General features: G+C 39.0%; 1 protein-coding gene across 2 annotated transcripts in view; it reads left to right on the top strand.

Annotated features, from left to right (window-relative positions):
• NDUFS1 (NADH:ubiquinone oxidoreductase core subunit S1) overlaps nt 1–16,784 on the top strand; it is a 34,221-nt gene that overhangs the window by 8,056 nt on the left and 9,381 nt on the right. For both annotated transcript variants that reach the window (XM_055345159.1, XM_055345158.1), the window contains 7 exons: nt 250–435; nt 2,906–3,040; nt 3,661–3,775; nt 4,908–5,053; nt 6,151–6,279; nt 7,548–7,677; nt 10,544–10,704. In XM_055345159.1, coding sequence (XP_055201134.1) covers nt 250–435; nt 2,906–3,040; nt 3,661–3,775; nt 4,908–5,053; nt 6,151–6,279; nt 7,548–7,677; nt 10,544–10,704 — 1,002 coding nt within the window. The remainder of the gene's footprint in view (nt 1–249; nt 436–2,905; nt 3,041–3,660; nt 3,776–4,907; nt 5,054–6,150; nt 6,280–7,547; nt 7,678–10,543; nt 10,705–16,784) is intronic.

The raw sequence follows: 16,784 nt of genomic DNA, 5'->3' as shown, positions 1-16,784 counted from the left end.
GTAAGCATTAACTCTGATAACTTGTTGAGCTATATACGTGATTTGTATGTGATTCTGTATGTGTGTTACACTGCAATTAACTAACATACAAACATTTATTGAACTCTCTTTTATTCAAGGACTGTTTACCTTTGAAAATATACTTGTGTTTTTAGTGTTTTGAAAATCATTATCTCTTTGTGATCATAGATAGGAAAGGAGGTAATTTTGCTGGATTTGACCATTTGACAGTACATTTTTACCTTGCAGGTTTGCAAGTGAGATTGCAGGAGTAGATGATTTGGGAACAACAGGCAGAGGAAATGATATGCAGGTTGGCACGTACATTGAAAAGATGTTCATGTCTGAACTGTCTGGCAATATCATTGACATCTGCCCTGTAGGTGCCCTGACCTCTAAGCCCTATGCTTTTACTGCCCGCCCTTGGGAAACAAGGTATTCATTGTTGCATTTTTTTGATAATTTGTTTTTTGTCCTTTAATTGACCATTCAAAAAAATTTAAGATTCGGGGATCCCTGGGTGGCGCAGCGGTTTGGCACCTGCCTTTGGCCCAGGGCGCGATCCTGGAGACCCGGGATCGAGTCCCACGTCGGGCTCCCGGTGCATGGAGCCTGCTTCTCTCTCTGCCTGTGTCTCTGCCTCTCTCTCTTTCTCTGTGTGACTATCATAGATAAATAAAAAAAAATAAAAAAAAAAATTTAAGATTCATGTCCTTCTGTATTCTGATTGTTTTGGTCTGCTAAGTTTTTATGTATTTAAGTACAGTCCTCTTACTGGAAGGTGAGTAGATAGATTAAAGGACAGGTTGAACCTGTGTAAATTAATTATAGTTTTCTTGGAAATTAATTTCCAAGTACTTAACCACACAATTATTTTATTCACTTGATCTTTCAAAGAGTAAAATGAGCTTGATTTTTAAAAGATAGTCTCCTCATTGTATGTTTTCAACCACATGCAGATATATTTTAGTCAGTTCCTATTATTAGACATTTAGTTTGTTTCTGTATAGTTGTAAATTTATGATAAAAATTGTTATTGTGGTGCCAGGTAGCTCAGTCAGTTAAGCATCCAACTCTTAGCTTTGGCTCAAGATTTGTGAGACCAAGCCCCACATCCGGCTCTGCGCTCAGCACAGAGTGCTTCAAATTTTCTCTCCCTCTCCCTCTCTCTGTCTCACTCTCCCCTCCCCCCGCCCCATCTCAAATAAATGAATAAAATCTTTAAAAAAATTGTTAAAAATTTTCTTACGTATCTCTGATTTATTTTATTTATTTTGACAGAGAGTGAGCGCACAAGCAGGGAGAGTGGCAGGCAGAGGGAGAGGGAGAAGCAGGCTTCCTGTAAAACAAGGAGCTCAATGAGGGGCTCCATCCCTGGACCCTGATCCTAGGAGCCTGGGATGATGACCTAAGCCAAAGGCAGACGCTTAACTGACTGAGCCACCCAGGAGTCCCTATATCTCTGATTCTTACTAAATTGAGAAGTGGAGTAGGTAGTTGCAATGAGTTTGAATATTTTTAAGGTCCTAGAAATGTATCATTAAATTACCCTCCTGTTTTTAAACTTCCACTGGAGTATATGAGAATATCTTAGAATTCTAGGTTTTAAACCACGTATTTATGTATATTAAAGGATTACGGGGATGGGGCACAGTATGTACCTGAGATTTTTTTTTTTTAAGATTTTATTTATTTATTCATGAGAATACACAGAGAGGAGAAAGACAGAGAGGCAGAGACACAGGCAGAGGGAGAAGCAGGCTCCATGCAGGGAGCCCGACGTAGGACTCTATCCAGGGTCTCCAGGATCAGGCCCTGGGCTGAAAGTGGCGCTAAACTGCTGAGCCACCTGAGCTACCCGTAGCTGAGATGTTTAAGTAGAGACTTTTCTCTTTTTAAGACCCCCATAATGCAAGCAGAAAAGAACTTCCATCTCTATAGCTTACCCTAGCCTGATAAAACCTGTTCAAGGTGGGAGGGAAGGGGATGAGAACAGGCCCCAAGCCACACTACTACTGATTTCCACCCTTCTTACTTGAAGTTCAGTAGTTTTGCCCTGCATAAAAGCTTCTCATGGTGGTGTATGCCTTTGGTAACTTCCAAAGTGCTGAATTGGTTGTTTTTGTTAATTTAGTCCAGCTTTAGTTTTGCTTTTTTGTAGGAAGGATTTGCCAGGCTTTTTAATCAGTTATACCAGAAATCTTACCCTCTTGTTACTTATTTTGATAGTCATATTTCCCAGATTTGGCCATTTGGAACCCTTACCATTGGCTTTTGTTTTTTTGTTTGTTTTTTGTTTTTGTTTTTAAGATTTTATTTATTCATGAGAGACACAGAGAGAGAAAGAGAGAGAGGCAGAGACACAAGCAGAGGGAGAAGCAGGCTCCATGTAGGGAGCCCGACATGGGACTCGATCCCAGGTCTCCAGGATCACACCCTGGGCTGAAGGCAGGCACTAAACCATTGAGCCACCCAGGGACCTCCACCATTGGCTTTTGTATCAGAGAACAGTCTCTAAAGCTTGCTTTATTTTTTTAAAATTTTATTTATTTATAAGAGAGAGAACATGAGTATGCACAAGTGATTGCAAGGAGAAGCAGAGGGAGAGCAGACTGCACACACTACCCTGAGATCATGACCTGAGTCAAAATCAGCAGTCAGACACCCAACCAACCGAGCCACCCAGAAGACCCTAAAGCTTTATTTTTACAGTAGAAATTTGTGTGAGGTAGTCAAAGATGAGGATATTTTTTTAATTGCAATTTCTCCGGGTCCCATTATTTTTAGAAATTCAAAAAAGCAAGTCATTGTAAAATGTTTTTTTTTTTTTTTTGATAAGTCTGGTGACAGAAACTTTGTTCTTATTGCCAAAATCAGCATACTAAATCTGTGTTTATTTTCTCAGAAAGACAGAATCCATTGATGTCATGGATGCGGTTGGAAGTAATATTGTGGTAAGCACAAGAACAGGAGAGGTGATGAGGATTTTGCCAAGAATGCATGAGGACATCAATGAAGAGTGGATCTCTGATAAAACCAGGTATATGCTGCATTGTTTTCCTTAACTTTTGTGATTCATTTAAAGTGTATTTTATGGTAATTTTCACTTGAAAATACTGTTTTAATAATTGCAAATTAGTTAATAAATGTAGACCACTGAAATCTGGACTGTTTATATGGAGAATTGGACAAAACTGACATCCATATTGCAGGCTTTCATATTAACTTTGACAAATACCATTTTTCCTCCCAGATGGAAAAATTGAAGTGGGTTAAGATATTTAATCTGTTCCAGTTTGTTCATTGGAAAAAGGCACTCGAGTTTGCACATCATAATTTTGATAAAATATCACGATATTCAAGTTTTTTAAATAAAAATGATTTGACTTCTTCAGCTATCTGATTTTTTTGTGTTGTGATCTTAAGGTTATTCAGGTAGCTGAATACAAATCACTTTTTAGATGATGTTTTAGTTTTAGATGATCAAAAAATATTCTTTAAAAAACTTGGGAGTAATTATTTGTGTCCAAATATTTGTCAATTTATTTCACATTCTAACAGGTATTATATTTAAATAATATTTTTTTAGACTTTAAACTTGAAAACTATAAGTTGCCTCTTCAGCAGGATTCCACAAATGGTGTAATTTCTGTTATCTAGATTTGCCTATGATGGGCTAAAACGTCAAAGACTTACTGAGCCGATGGTCAGAAACGAAAAGGGGCTTTTAACCTATACCACCTGGGAGGATGCACTCTCTCGTGTAGCTGGAATGGTAAAAAATTGAAATACAGAGTATACATTATTTGTGATTTTCTTTTTTTTTTTTTAATCTTTATTTATTTATGATAGTCAGAGAGAGAGAGGCAGAGACACAGGCAGAGGGAGAAGCAGGCTCCATACACCGGGAGCCCGATGTGGGACTCGATCTAGGGTCTCCAAGATCGCGCCCTGGGCCAAAGGCAGGCGCTAAACCGCTGTGCCACCCAGGGATCCCTATTTGTGATTTTCAAGGAATATCTTTGTAGCAAAGAGGGGGATATGTGTCTCTTCACTTCTTTCCTCTTATCAAGATTGCCTTCCATTTAGTAAACATTTATTTTTATGTCTGAACCATATGCCAGACAAGACATCATGCTAGAAATAGGGATGTAGAGACCACTAACACATAGTCCCCTTCTTCCCACAATCTTATAGTAGGGAAAGATGCATAGTCAAGTATCATGTGCTACTATGGGGAATCGTGCAGGAAGTAATGTCAGAGAGCATTGGGAGGGGTGCCTAACCAGGCTAGCATGTCAGAGGTGTCTTTCTACATAAGGTGACTCAGACAAAGTCTAAGAATGAATGCAAACTTGTCAGCAAAAATGTAGGGAATGGCTTTCTTTTTTTTTTTTTTTTTTTAAGATTTTATTTATTTATTCATGAGAGACACACAGAGAGAGGCAGAGGGAGAAACAGGTCCCATGCAGGGAGCCCGACGTGGGACTCCATCCCGGGTCTCCAGGATCACACCCCGGGCTGAAGGCGGCGCTAAACCGCAGAGCCACCCAGGCTGCCCAGGAATGGCTTTCTAGTCACAGAAAGGCAGTGTACACAAAGGGCTTGAGGGAATGGTAGATACTTTGGATCAAGCTTTAACTGTAATTCAGTCTTCATCCTCCAAACCTCATCATGAGGCCCATTTGTTCCTAATTTAATACAAATACCTTTCCTCCAAGCTGGTGGTATTATTAGTCTTGGCCTCACATAGACCTTTGCTTCTCACTTTTAGGTTAATAATTAGTCAATTAGTCAAAAGTTCATTGCTTTTTTTAATACCTCAAAATGACTATTGTTTTGTTTTCTGAAGAGTGGTCTTTGCTGAATGGAAGTTTTTTGGTGATACTCTTTTCATCTGTTTCTAGTTGCAGAGTTTTCAAGGCAAGGATGTAGCAGCAATTGCAGGTGGCTTGGTGGATGCTGAAGCCCTAGTAGCTCTTAAAGATTTGCTTAATAGAGTGGACTCTGACACTTTGTGCACAGAAGAGGTTTTCCCCACTGCAGGAGCTGGGTGAGAACTATGAAGCTAGCATGTAGGCTTGCTTTGTTGTTGTTGTTGTTGTTGTTGTTGTTGTTGTTGTACAAGTTGTATATAAATCAATACATCTGGGATGCCTGGGTGGCTCAGGGTGTGATCCCTGTCTGGGGATAGAGTCCTACATTGGGCTCCCTGCGAGGAGCCTGTTTTTCCCTTCTCCCTCTATCTCTCTGCCACTCTCGGTGTGTCTGGAATGAATGAATGAATGAATGAATGAATGAATGAATGAATGAATGAATGAATGAATGAAAAAATCAATATATCTGGTGCGCCTGGCTGGCTCAGTTGGTAGAGTGGGTGACTCTTAATCTTGGGGTTCTAAGTTCAAGCCCATGTTGGTAGTAGAGTTTACTTAAAAAAATAAATAAGTACATCTGTGGCATTAATAATTGATATGTGACAGCTTGGATTTTCCGTCATACCCACCAGAGTCTTTTCATGTAGAGACCAAAGTCAAGCCAGGAACGATTAGTAATTAATAACTGGAGTAATTAATAACTGAAGTAATCCAGTTATTAATAAGTATCTGAATGGTGCCTGGGTGGCTCAGTCCGTTAAGCATCCACCTCTTGATTTTGGCTCAGGTCATGATCTCAGGGTCCTGGGATTGAGCCCCAAATATGCCCACCACTCAGCAGGGAGTCTGCTTGTCTCCCTCTGCCCCTTGCCCTGTTTGCATGTGCATGCTGTCTCAAATAAATTTTTTTTTTTTTTTTTTTTTTTTTAGATTTTATTTATTTATTCACAATAGACATGGCGTGGGGGGGGGGGGCGGGCTGCGCAGAGACACAGGCAGAGGGAGAAGCTGGCTCTATGCGGGTAGCCCAACGCGGGACTCAATCCTGGGACTCCAGGATCACGCCCTGGGCCAAAGACAGGCACTAAACCGCACTGCCCTCAAGTAAATCTTTTTTAAAAAAGTATCTGAAACTTTGATGTAATTTAGAAATACTTCATAATAATGTATTGTCTGGGAATACCATGGGTTTGTTGACATGAGAATATTGCATGGATTGTTATTGTATGTTAGTTTTGAAGTAAACCTGTATTTTTTTATTTCTTATTTCTAGCACAGATTTGCGTTCCAATTATCTTCTTAATACTACAATTGCTGGTGTGGAAGAGGCAGATGTTGTCCTTCTGGTTGGTACAAATCCACGTTTTGAGGCACCACTATTTAATGCTAGAATTCGAAAGAGGTTAGTAATAATATTCAGGGATTTAAAAATGTTTATATAATAACTTGGCTTACATCCGAAAAATTACTCTTTTAGTTAATTCCTAATAGTGTTCATGGGAATAGGACTCCAAAAGATAATTGGAGTGCATCTTCTAACAGATCTGTTCCCTCTGTCTCCTCCTGCCAAACTTTATACTTTGTCTTCTTATTTTGAAGTAATTCAAGATGCACCAATTTTTCTATAATTTCTTTTATAATGATTTTCTTCCTGTCTAGGATCCAGTCTCCGGTAACACATTGCAGTTAGTGTCATAACTCTTCAGTTTTCTTTTTTGACATTTTTTTTGTAGAGCACAGGCAATTGTTTTGTAGAATATCTCCATCTTTTCATATCTTACAGACTCATGAATAGGTTGGCATAATTTATTGACACTATTGAGAGTGAAAGGGGCAATTTTTTTTTTTTTTTTAAGATTTTTATTTATTTAATCATGAGAGACACAGAGAGAGAGAGGCAGAGGGAGAAGCAGGCTCCATGCAGGACTCAATCCCAGAACCCCGGGGTCATGCCCTGAGCCAAAGGCAGACGCTGAGCCACCCAGGTGTCCCAAGGGGGAATTGTTAATACTGCAGGATACAGATAAAAACCAACACTATCTCAGAGAAACAGAATATATGGTCACCACATTTGTAACTAGTTTTAAAAGAGCTAGATCCATACTTCCCAAAAAGAATAAATAGGAGTGATGTAGTTTATATTCATTAACTATATTTAAATTACCTTAATGGATAATTAGATAATTGACTCTGCTGTGTAAATGTAGCAAAATAAAAATTACACATTTATTCTAAAATGAAAGTTTTTGTAGCTTGATTAGGGTTAGCATTTTATTTTTTAAGATTTCATTTACTTATTCATGAGAGACAGAGAAGAGAGATGCAGAGACAGGCCGAGGGAGAAGCAGGCTCCCCACAAGGAGCCCGATGTGGGACTGAACCCCGGGATCACGCCCTGTGCCAAAGGCAGACGCTCAACTGCCGAGCCACCCAGGCGTCCCAAGGGTTCGCATTCTTACGCAGCAAATTCACTGACTTGGTGTGGATTTTTACAACACTATTATTTTGAAAGGTACACAGTAATTCTGTTTATTAAGGCTAAATGTTCTGTGACTGTTTTGTGCTTTTAACATTTGTAACATAAATAGATGTAGCCCCTAGCATTGATGAGATTGGTGACTATGCTAATTTAGTAATTTAGCTCTAAAAATTTTGTTGTTTTTATTTCAGCTGGCTTCACAATGACTTAAAAGTGGCCCTTATTGGCAGCCCAGTGGACCTCACTTACAGATATGACCATCTGGGAGATTCTCCCAAAATCCTTCAAGACATTGCTTTTGGTAGCCATCCATTCAACGAGGTACTCTTGAGTTACACATATCTACTTTTGTTGAGTTTTAAGTATTATTGTTTTTAAAAGTTACTGTTTTTGTCATGATATGTGATTACGGCTCAAAATTAGAGCAATATAGAAAAGAAAATGGAAAAAAAATTACCCCACATTCCACTAATCCAAACAAGTATTGATGAAACATCAAAATCATCTATTCTTATATAGAGCAAGATGGATGAATAGATAGACAAAAATAAGATCATAATATACTAGCTATTTTTATATACCAGAGTTAGGTTTACTTGAAATTACCAGAAAAGAAATTGAAGTAAGGGGCGCCCAGGTGGCTCAGTTGGTTGTCTTTGACTCTTGATCCCAGCTCAGGTCATGATCTCAGGGTCATGAGTTCATGTTCCTCCAAGCTAAAGTGAAACTGAAACTTTGAAGTTAAAAGGAAATCTTTCTTTACTGAGAGTTATTCTTTTTTTTTTTTTTAATTTTTTATAAGATTTTATTTTTTAAATTTTTTTTAAGATTTTTTTAAATTTTTTATAAGATTTTATTTATTTATTCACGAGAGACACAGAGAGAGAATGAGAGAGGCAGAGACACAGGCAGAGGGAGAAGCAGGCTCCATGCAGGGAGCCTGACATGGGACTTAATCCCAGGTCGCCAGGATCGGGCCCTAGGCTGAAGGCGGTGCTAAACCGCTGAGCCACCCGGGCTGCCCTGTGAGAGTTATTCTTAAATTTCACCAGTCCTTTTAATGACTTTTTCATTACTGAGTTTTTTATTTACGTTCATTTCATTGTTTGGTATTTATAGGTTTTTATTTACTTTTCCAAGAGGGGCTCGTAAGTACACTATTCTTTGAGTTCTTGCTTGAGAATGTCTTTTTTATTCCTGAAGAAAGCTTTGGTAGAATACAAATTCCTAGGATCACACTTTTTTCTTCTGTGAACTTTATCTTATTTACTTATTTATTAGAAGATTTTATTTATTTATTCATGAGAGAGAGAGAGAGAGAGAGAGAGTAGAGACCTAAGCAGAGGGAGAAGCAGGCTCCCTGCCGGGAGCCCAATGTAGGGCTTGACCCCAGGACCCTGGGATCACGGCCAGGGCCAAAGGCAGATGCTCACCCACTGAGCCACCCGGGGGTGCCCCTTCTCTCTGAACTTTATAGATCTTGCCTTCTGTTACTGTGGAGAAGCCTGATGTCAGTCATATTTTCTTCCAACCCTGTCCTAATTTTGTTTTTACTATCTAGACAATTTGTTTTGAACCCTTATACTGGGTTCTTTAGCTTTGAAATTTAATAATTTCAGAGAGTATGTTTAATGGTGGTTCTCTGTCACTTTTTAATGGAACATGGCAGACCTTTCATTGTGAAAATTTGAGGGGTTTTTTGTTTTAGTATTTGTGCATGGGTGATGGAATGCTGATTATTAAAATATGTAAGAGGTTTCTGTTTTTCACATAACAGTTCTAGAGGGTAGGCAGTTGGACAAATGTCCAAGGATGTCCTCAAGGAAGGACAGTCCTTCCTGATTTACTGCCTCAGTGCCTTTGCTTATTCATGTGTGTTTGAGTGAGCTTCTCCTCATGGTTCTGAGATGGTGTAGCCTTAGATGTAATCAAGTGGTACAAAGCAGCTAAGCCCTATTTCTTTGTTTTTGAATAGGAAAAACATTATGATTGCAGTGATCAAAAATATTTAAAAATACTTATTGAAAAGTATCCTTCTTGGGGCACCTGAGTAGCATAGTTGGTTAAGCAGCTGCCTGTGGTTCTGGTCATGATCCCAAGGTCAGGGATTGAGCCCCATGTCGGGCCCTCTGAGCCTGCCTCTCCCTCCCCTCTGCCTGGTGCTCTTTTTGCTTGTACAGTCTCAATCTCTCTCTCTCTGTGTCAAATAAATAAAATCTTAAAAAACGAGAAATAACAATAAAAAACTAACAGCAATATTGGATCCTCTCTTGTATCTTTTCTGTCATTTTTCCTTTGTTCTTTTTCAGTTTGTTTCATATGGTTTCCTGTAACCTGCCTTTCTTGTCCCTGTATTTAGGGTCATATTTTATTTTGTTTTTTATTGTTTCTGGAATGGTGTACATTTCTCGTTTCTTTTCCAGTTCTTTTTTTTTTTTTTTAAGTGAGGAGTATGTTTTTCATTTTCTCTAAGGCTATTGAAAACTATTTCTCTGAACTATTCACATTTTCTTGGGAAATTCCAAGGAGGACATTTATTCTCCTCTGTAGTATGTAGGCATAATTCTCATGCTGATTCTTTGATTTGGGCCAGTTAATTCAGTGAGGGTGGATAGGAGAGTGAGCTCTGTAGTGTTTAGCTTTACTGTTAAGGTTTCCGTTTTCCGTCCTCCACTAAATCCACAAAGTTTTTCTTTGCTTCTGGGATGTATTCCCCTCAGGTTTTGGCAGTCAGGAAGTTACTGTAGTTTAAAGCAGAACCTTTAGGTATTCTGTGTTGTAGTTCAGTGTTCATTGCTTTCCCTACGTCTTCTCCCTTGTCTAGAGCATGGTGAGCCGATAGAAGACTGTATACATGATATACTGGAGTGTGACTTTTTATGTTAGTACCAACTGAATCTCTGTTGGGACATTGCCCAGTTTTTCTGGAACATATTCATAAATCTGACCAAAGGATATCTGGGAAATGCTTTAATTCCCAGTACTTTTAGAAAATTTATTTTATCTAGTAACTCATTTCACAGTAGCATTAGCGAGATATTTTTGGCTAAATCTTGTTGTATATATATGTCTGTATGTTGACTAGTAAAAATCAAAGACATTCCACATTAAAACAAACTTGGGACAACATAGTGTAGATACAAATTTAAAAAAAAATTTTTTAATCGAAGTTTTTTTTTTTAAATAGGTATTAAATGAAGCTAAAAAACCAATGGTGGTTTTAGGCAGTTCTGCACTCCAAAGAAATGATGGGGCAGCAATTCTTGCAGCTGTTTCCAGCATTGCTCAAAAGATTCGGATGAGTAGTGGTGTTACTGGTGATTGGAAAGTTATGAATATCCTTCATAGGTATGTTGAGTAATTGTTCTACATACTGTAAGATTCAAGTAATTTTGTGTACGTGTTTTACTGTTATACTGTCATATTTAGATTTACAAACAAATTTTTAGCAATGTCTCAGTAGCAGATGTGAAAGAGATAATTTTATTTTCCTTGTGAGAAGAACCCAAGATAATAAATAGTATTTAAAATATTTGAGGGCTATCTGGGTGGTTCAGTTGGTTAAGCATCTGCCTTTGGTTTAGGTTGTAATCTCGGGGCCTGAGATCAAACCCCATGTTGGGCTCTCTGGTAAACAGGGAATCTGCTTCTCCCTCTGCCGCCTCCCCCCCCCCCCCCCCCCGCTCATGTGCAGGTGTGTGTACACGTGCATCCTCTCTCTCTCAAATAAATATAATCTTTAAAAAGTGTTTGAAATAGCAATGCTGAGAAAATCTTGAAAATATGTATATTAGTATACCTTAATTCAAAAATTGCAACAAGCCCTCTGGCTTTGATTAAATGATAAAAATGTAGGCTACCTTGAGAATTCATTGTAAGAGAAGTCTTTTTCTGACTTTATTAATAATAAACATTTGGAACACCTGGGTGGCTTGGTTGGTTAACATCTGACTCTTTATTTTGGGTCAGATTATAATCTCAGGGGTCGTGAGATGAAGCTCTGAGTTGCACTCTGCTTGAGATCTTCCCCCCACCACCCTGCTGCCCCTCACCACTTGTAAAAAATACATAGTAATACACATGTATTTTAGGAAGTTGGAAAGAGAAGAAAGAATGTGAAAGTGGAAATTATTCTTCTACAGATTATAGATAATTACTATTGCTACTTCCTTCTGGTTCTCTTTTTCCTGTGTAAATATTCTTTAGTTATATAGTTGAAATCATGCTTTGTAAACAGTTTTATGTTCTGATTTTGATTAGTTTTCATTACCAGATAAAATTTCTTCCTGTAATTGAAAATTTCTTGCAAATGTAAACTTTAATGGCTGTTCATTTATTTATTTAATTTTTTTTTAAATTTTTATTTATTTATGATAGTCAGAGAGAGAGAGAGAGAGAGGCAGAGACACAGACAGAGGGAGAAGCAGGCTCCATGCACCAGGAGCCTGATGTGGGATTCAATCCCGGGTCTCCAGGATCGGGCCCTGGGCCAAAGGCTGGCGCCAAACCGCCGCGCCACCCAGGGATCCCCTGTTCATTTATTTTTAAGATTTTATTTATTCATTCATGAGAGAGAGAGGCAGAGACACAGGCAGAGGGAGAAGCAGGCTCCCCATAAGGAGCCCAATGCAGCACTCCATCCTAGACCTCAGGATCACGCCCTGAGTCAAAGGCAAATGTTCAATCGCTGAGCCACCCAGGTATCCCTAATGGCTATTTAATATCATGAATATGTATAATATCTTAGCCACTTCATTTTTTGTTAATATGTAGATTGATGCTAGGTTTTAAACTATAAATAATGCAGTGATACACATATACCTATGAACTTTAGATTATTTTCTTACAGTGCATTTCTAAAAGAAGAGCTCTTAGGGCAAAAGGATAAACATTTTTTTTTAATATTTTATTTAAATTTGGGATCCCTGGGTGGCGCAGCGGTTTAGCGCCTGCCTTTGGCCCCGGGCGCGATCCTGGAGACCTGGGATCGAGTCCCATGTTGGGCTCCCAGTGCATGGAGCCTGCTTCTCCCTCTGCCTATGTTTCTGCCTCTCTCTCTCTCTCTCTCTCTCTCTCTCTCTCTCTGTGACTATCATAAATAAATAAAAATTTAGGGGGATCCCTGGGTGGCGCAGTGGTTTGGCGCCTGCCTTTGGCCCAGGGCGCGATCCTGGAGACCCGGGATCGAGTCCCACGTCGGGCTCCCAGTTAATGGAGCCTGCTTCTCCCTCTGCCTGTGTCTCTGCTTCTCTCTCTCTCTCATTCTATGTGACTATCATAAATAAATAAAAATTAAAAAAAAAAATTAAAAAAAAAATAAAAATTTAAATATATATATATATATATTTTATTTAAATTCACTTTGCCAACATGTAACACCCAGTGCTCATCCCATCAAGTGCCCTCCTTAATGCCTATCACCCAGTTATCCCATCCCCCCACCCACCTCCCCTTCTGCAGCCCTTTGTTTCCAGAGTTAGGAGTCTCTCATGATTTATCTTCCTCTCTAATTTTTCCCCATTTAGGGAAAAGGAGGAGTTTCCCTCCTTTTCCTTTTAGCTCCTTTCACTATTTATTATATTTCACATAAGAATGAAACCAAATGATAATTGTCTTTCTCTGATTGACTTATTTTACTCAGCATTATACCTTCCAGTTCCATTTACATTGAAGCAAGTGGTAGGTATTCATTCTTTCTGATGGCTGAGTAATATTCTATTGTATCTTCTTTAGGATAAACATTTCTTTTTTTTTTTTTAAGATTTTATTTATTTATTCATGAGAGACACAGAAAGAGAAGCAGAGACACAGGCAGAGGGAAGAGAAGCAGGCTTCATGCAAGGAGCCCAGTGTGGGACTTGATCTCGTAATCTGGGATCAGGCCTGAGCCAAAGGCAGATGCTCAACCGCTGAGCCACCCAGGAGTCCCTACGATAACCATTTCTGAGGCTCTTAATGCATATTTCCAATTTGTTTTAGAAATGTAACAGTTTTACCTTAATAGATGAAGTTTCCCATTTTGCATAATCCTTTCTACTTTAAGTATTATTTTTCAAATTTGTTTGAGGATTGAGGCTAAAAGCTTTTAAATATGATAGGCAAATTTTTCAAATTTAAAGTGAATATACATTCTTAAGCATTAATTTCAATGTTTTATTTCTTTTCTTTTCTTTTCTTTTTTTTTTTTTTTTTTAAGGTTTTACTTATTCACGAGAGGCAGAGAAATAGAAGGAGAAGCAGGCTCCCCCCACAGGGAGCCTGATGTGGGACTGAATCCCAGGACCCCGGGATCATGACCCGAGCCAAAGGCAGACGCTCAACCACTGAGCCACCCAGGCGCCCCATTCTCTTTGGTTTAGTTTGGCATTGTAGATCATCATGTAAACATTTTTTAAAACTTTGTATTTTCAGCGTGCTTGGGTGACTCAGTTAAGTGTCTGCCTTTGGCTCAGTTCATAATCCCAGGGCCCTCAGATTGAGCCCAGTGTCTGGCTCTCTGCTCAGCAGCGGTCTGCTTCTCTCTCTCTCTCTCTCTGAAATAAATCTTAAAAAAAAAAAACCGTAATATTTTTTAGATAGAATTTATTTGTATTAATTACTTCTGGATCCTTTCTAGCCACAATTTTTACTTATTTTTAGTTCACTTTTGCATCTGTGACTTTTATTTATGCAGTTCTGTTTTTCTGAATGAGTACCAAAATTAGTAACTTTTTTTTTTTTTTTTAAGATTTTATTATTTATTCATGAGAGAGAGAGGCAGAGATCCAGGCAGAGGGAGAAGCAGGCTCCATGCAGGGAGCCTGACATGGGACTCGATCCGGGACTCCAGGATCATGTCCTGAGCCAAAGGCAGGCGCCAAACTGCAGAGCCACCCAGGGATCCCCAAAATTAGTAACTTTTAAAAAAATTCCCAGATGTCTAACCTTGTATTTCTGGTTCCTTCTCACAAATGACTACTTGGGTATAAAGATGAGTCTTTTTTCCTTTAATACTAAGTATTTTTTTCACCTTTTCTTTCATGTAATGTTTAAAAGGGATCTAATGTAACCTCAGTTTTGTCACTGAGAATGACTGGACTTCGTAGATGTATGTGTGTTAGTCTGCTCACCTTTCGGTTCCTTATTCTTGATGTTAAAATTCTAGGGCAGCCTGAGTGGCTCAGCGATTTAGCGCTGCCTTCGGCCCAGGGCGTGATCCTGGAGTCCCGGGATTGGGTCCCACGTCGGGCACCCTGCATGGAGCCTGCTTCTCCCTCTGCCTGTGTCTCTGCCTCTTTCTCTCTCTGCCTGCCTCTTATGAATAAATAAATAGAATCTTTAAAAAAAATTAAAAATTAAAAAATTCTACCAGTATATAAGTAGGTGACAGATGTGTCATTATCTGTGCCTGGGAATATCATAGCTACTCCCCATCATCAAATTGAAATATTTTAATTTTGCTTTTGAGCTCAGAAAAAGGTTATTGGTTTACTTTTACTTAGTTAATGGATCTCATGCAGAAGCTTTTGTTATGCATTGATGGCCTTCAGACTTTTGGCTCTTTTCTCTCATAATTTTTCTCATTCTTCTCTGTGTTTAGAGAAAATTTCTTAACTTTTTTTCCATCATTTTGTGAGTTTTCATTCTGGAGAGCACTATAATTTTTATTAATCTTGTTTTCCATTTTTTTTTAAAGATTTTATTTATTTATTCATGAGAGACACAGAGAGAGAAGCACAGACACAGGCAGAGAGAGAAGCAGGCTCCATGCAGGGAGCCTGACATGGGATCCCGGGTCTCCAGGATCACACCCTGGGCTGAAAGCAGCGCTAAACCACTGAGCCACCCGGGCTGCCCTTTTCATTTCATTCTTATAAGATTTCCTTTTTATGAAAGTTTATTAGGGCATATCTTTTTTTTTTAATTTTATTTATTCATTTAGTTGAGAGAGAGCACACATGAGAAGAGAGAGAATCAAAGAGAGAGAGATAAGTAGACTCCGCACTGAGCGTGTAGTTCCACTCAGGGCTCCATCCTACAACCCCGAGACCATTACCTGAGCCGAAACTGAGAGTCGGATGCTCAACCAGCTGAGCCCCAGGTGCCCCAGGATGTATCTTCTATTGGAAAGACAAACTTAAGCTTACTCAGTTTGCTTTCCAGGATGAGGTGGACTCTCATAAGTTAATGTGAGTATCTGTCCACATCTTTGAAAGAGATATATCAAGACTTACACTGAGGGAAATTAAGGAAAAACTATTAGGGGTAGAGGGATTAGTTTTGAAATACGGAAATAGGAGTCCTCCAACTTTGTTTACTTTTATGATAGGTTTGGCTATTCTGGATCCTTTGCATTCCATATGCTTGTCAGTTTCTATAAAGTATTCGGCTATGATTTTTGATAGGGATTGTACTGAATTTGTAAGGTCAGCTGGGGAGTATTGCCGTCTTAACAGTATTGAGTCCTCTAATCCATGAACATGTCTTTAATTTCTTTCAACGTTTTTTTTTTCTTTTTTTAAGATTTTATTTATTCATGAGAGACACATAAAGAGAGAGGCAGAGACACAGAGGGAGAAGCAGGCTCTATGCAGGGAGCCTGATGCAGTACTCGATCCCAGGTCCCCAGGATCACACCCTGGGCCAAAGGCGGCGCTAAACTTACCCTGAGCCACCCAGGCTGCTCTCAACGTTGTTTTGTAGTTTAAGAGCATTTTATGCTTTTGATGTTATCCAATCAGAGTTTGACAGAGTAGTAGCAGCTAATAGGAGTTGGTTTGACCTGCCCTCCTCCCCTAACAAATAGGTAAAACAACAACTTGCTTTATATACAGTAAGGTCCTCAGAATGGCCATTTTTAGAAAGAAAGTTAGTGATAACAAACTAGATCACATTCCTAGTTGTTCAGAGTATAGTTATTCCAGACCTCTTTTTTAAAGGATTATTTTCTGCTTATAAGATTTTATCGTTTTCTCCAAGTTACAGTTTTATGACTGATGTTTGAATTTCTCCCTTTTCGGTTTTCAAAATCATCTTGACTTTTTTTCTGGTGACTGTTTTTGGCTTATTGTGTGCTTTATATCTTGTCATATTGAGTAAGAATCAGTTTAGGACAATTTCAATTGGCATAAAGTTTCCAGAATTATTTTATTAACTAGTATCTCATAAAGTTGGGTGCCTGAGTGGCTCAGTTGTTTCATATCTGACTCTTAATTTTAGCTCAGGTCATGATCTCAGGGTCATGAGATGAGCCTAGTATCAGGCTCTGTGCTGGGCATGGAGCCTGCTTAGGATTCTTCCTCTCCCTGTCCCTCTGCTGTTTCTGCTGCATTTCCCTCCCCTTAAAAAATAAAATAGGGATCCCTGGGTGGCGCAGCGGTTTGGCGCCTGCCTTTGGCCCAGGGCGCGATCCTGGAGACCCGGGATCAAATCCCATGTTGGGCTCCCGG

This window comes from Nyctereutes procyonoides, unplaced genomic scaffold (genome assembly GCF_905146905.1).
Source record: "Nyctereutes procyonoides isolate TBG_1078 unplaced genomic scaffold, NYPRO_anot_genome, whole genome shotgun sequence".
NCBI lineage: Eukaryota > Metazoa > Chordata > Mammalia > Carnivora > Canidae > Nyctereutes > Nyctereutes procyonoides.
Note: the sequence above shows the minus strand (reverse complement) of the source record. Positions and strands in the feature narration are given on the sequence as shown.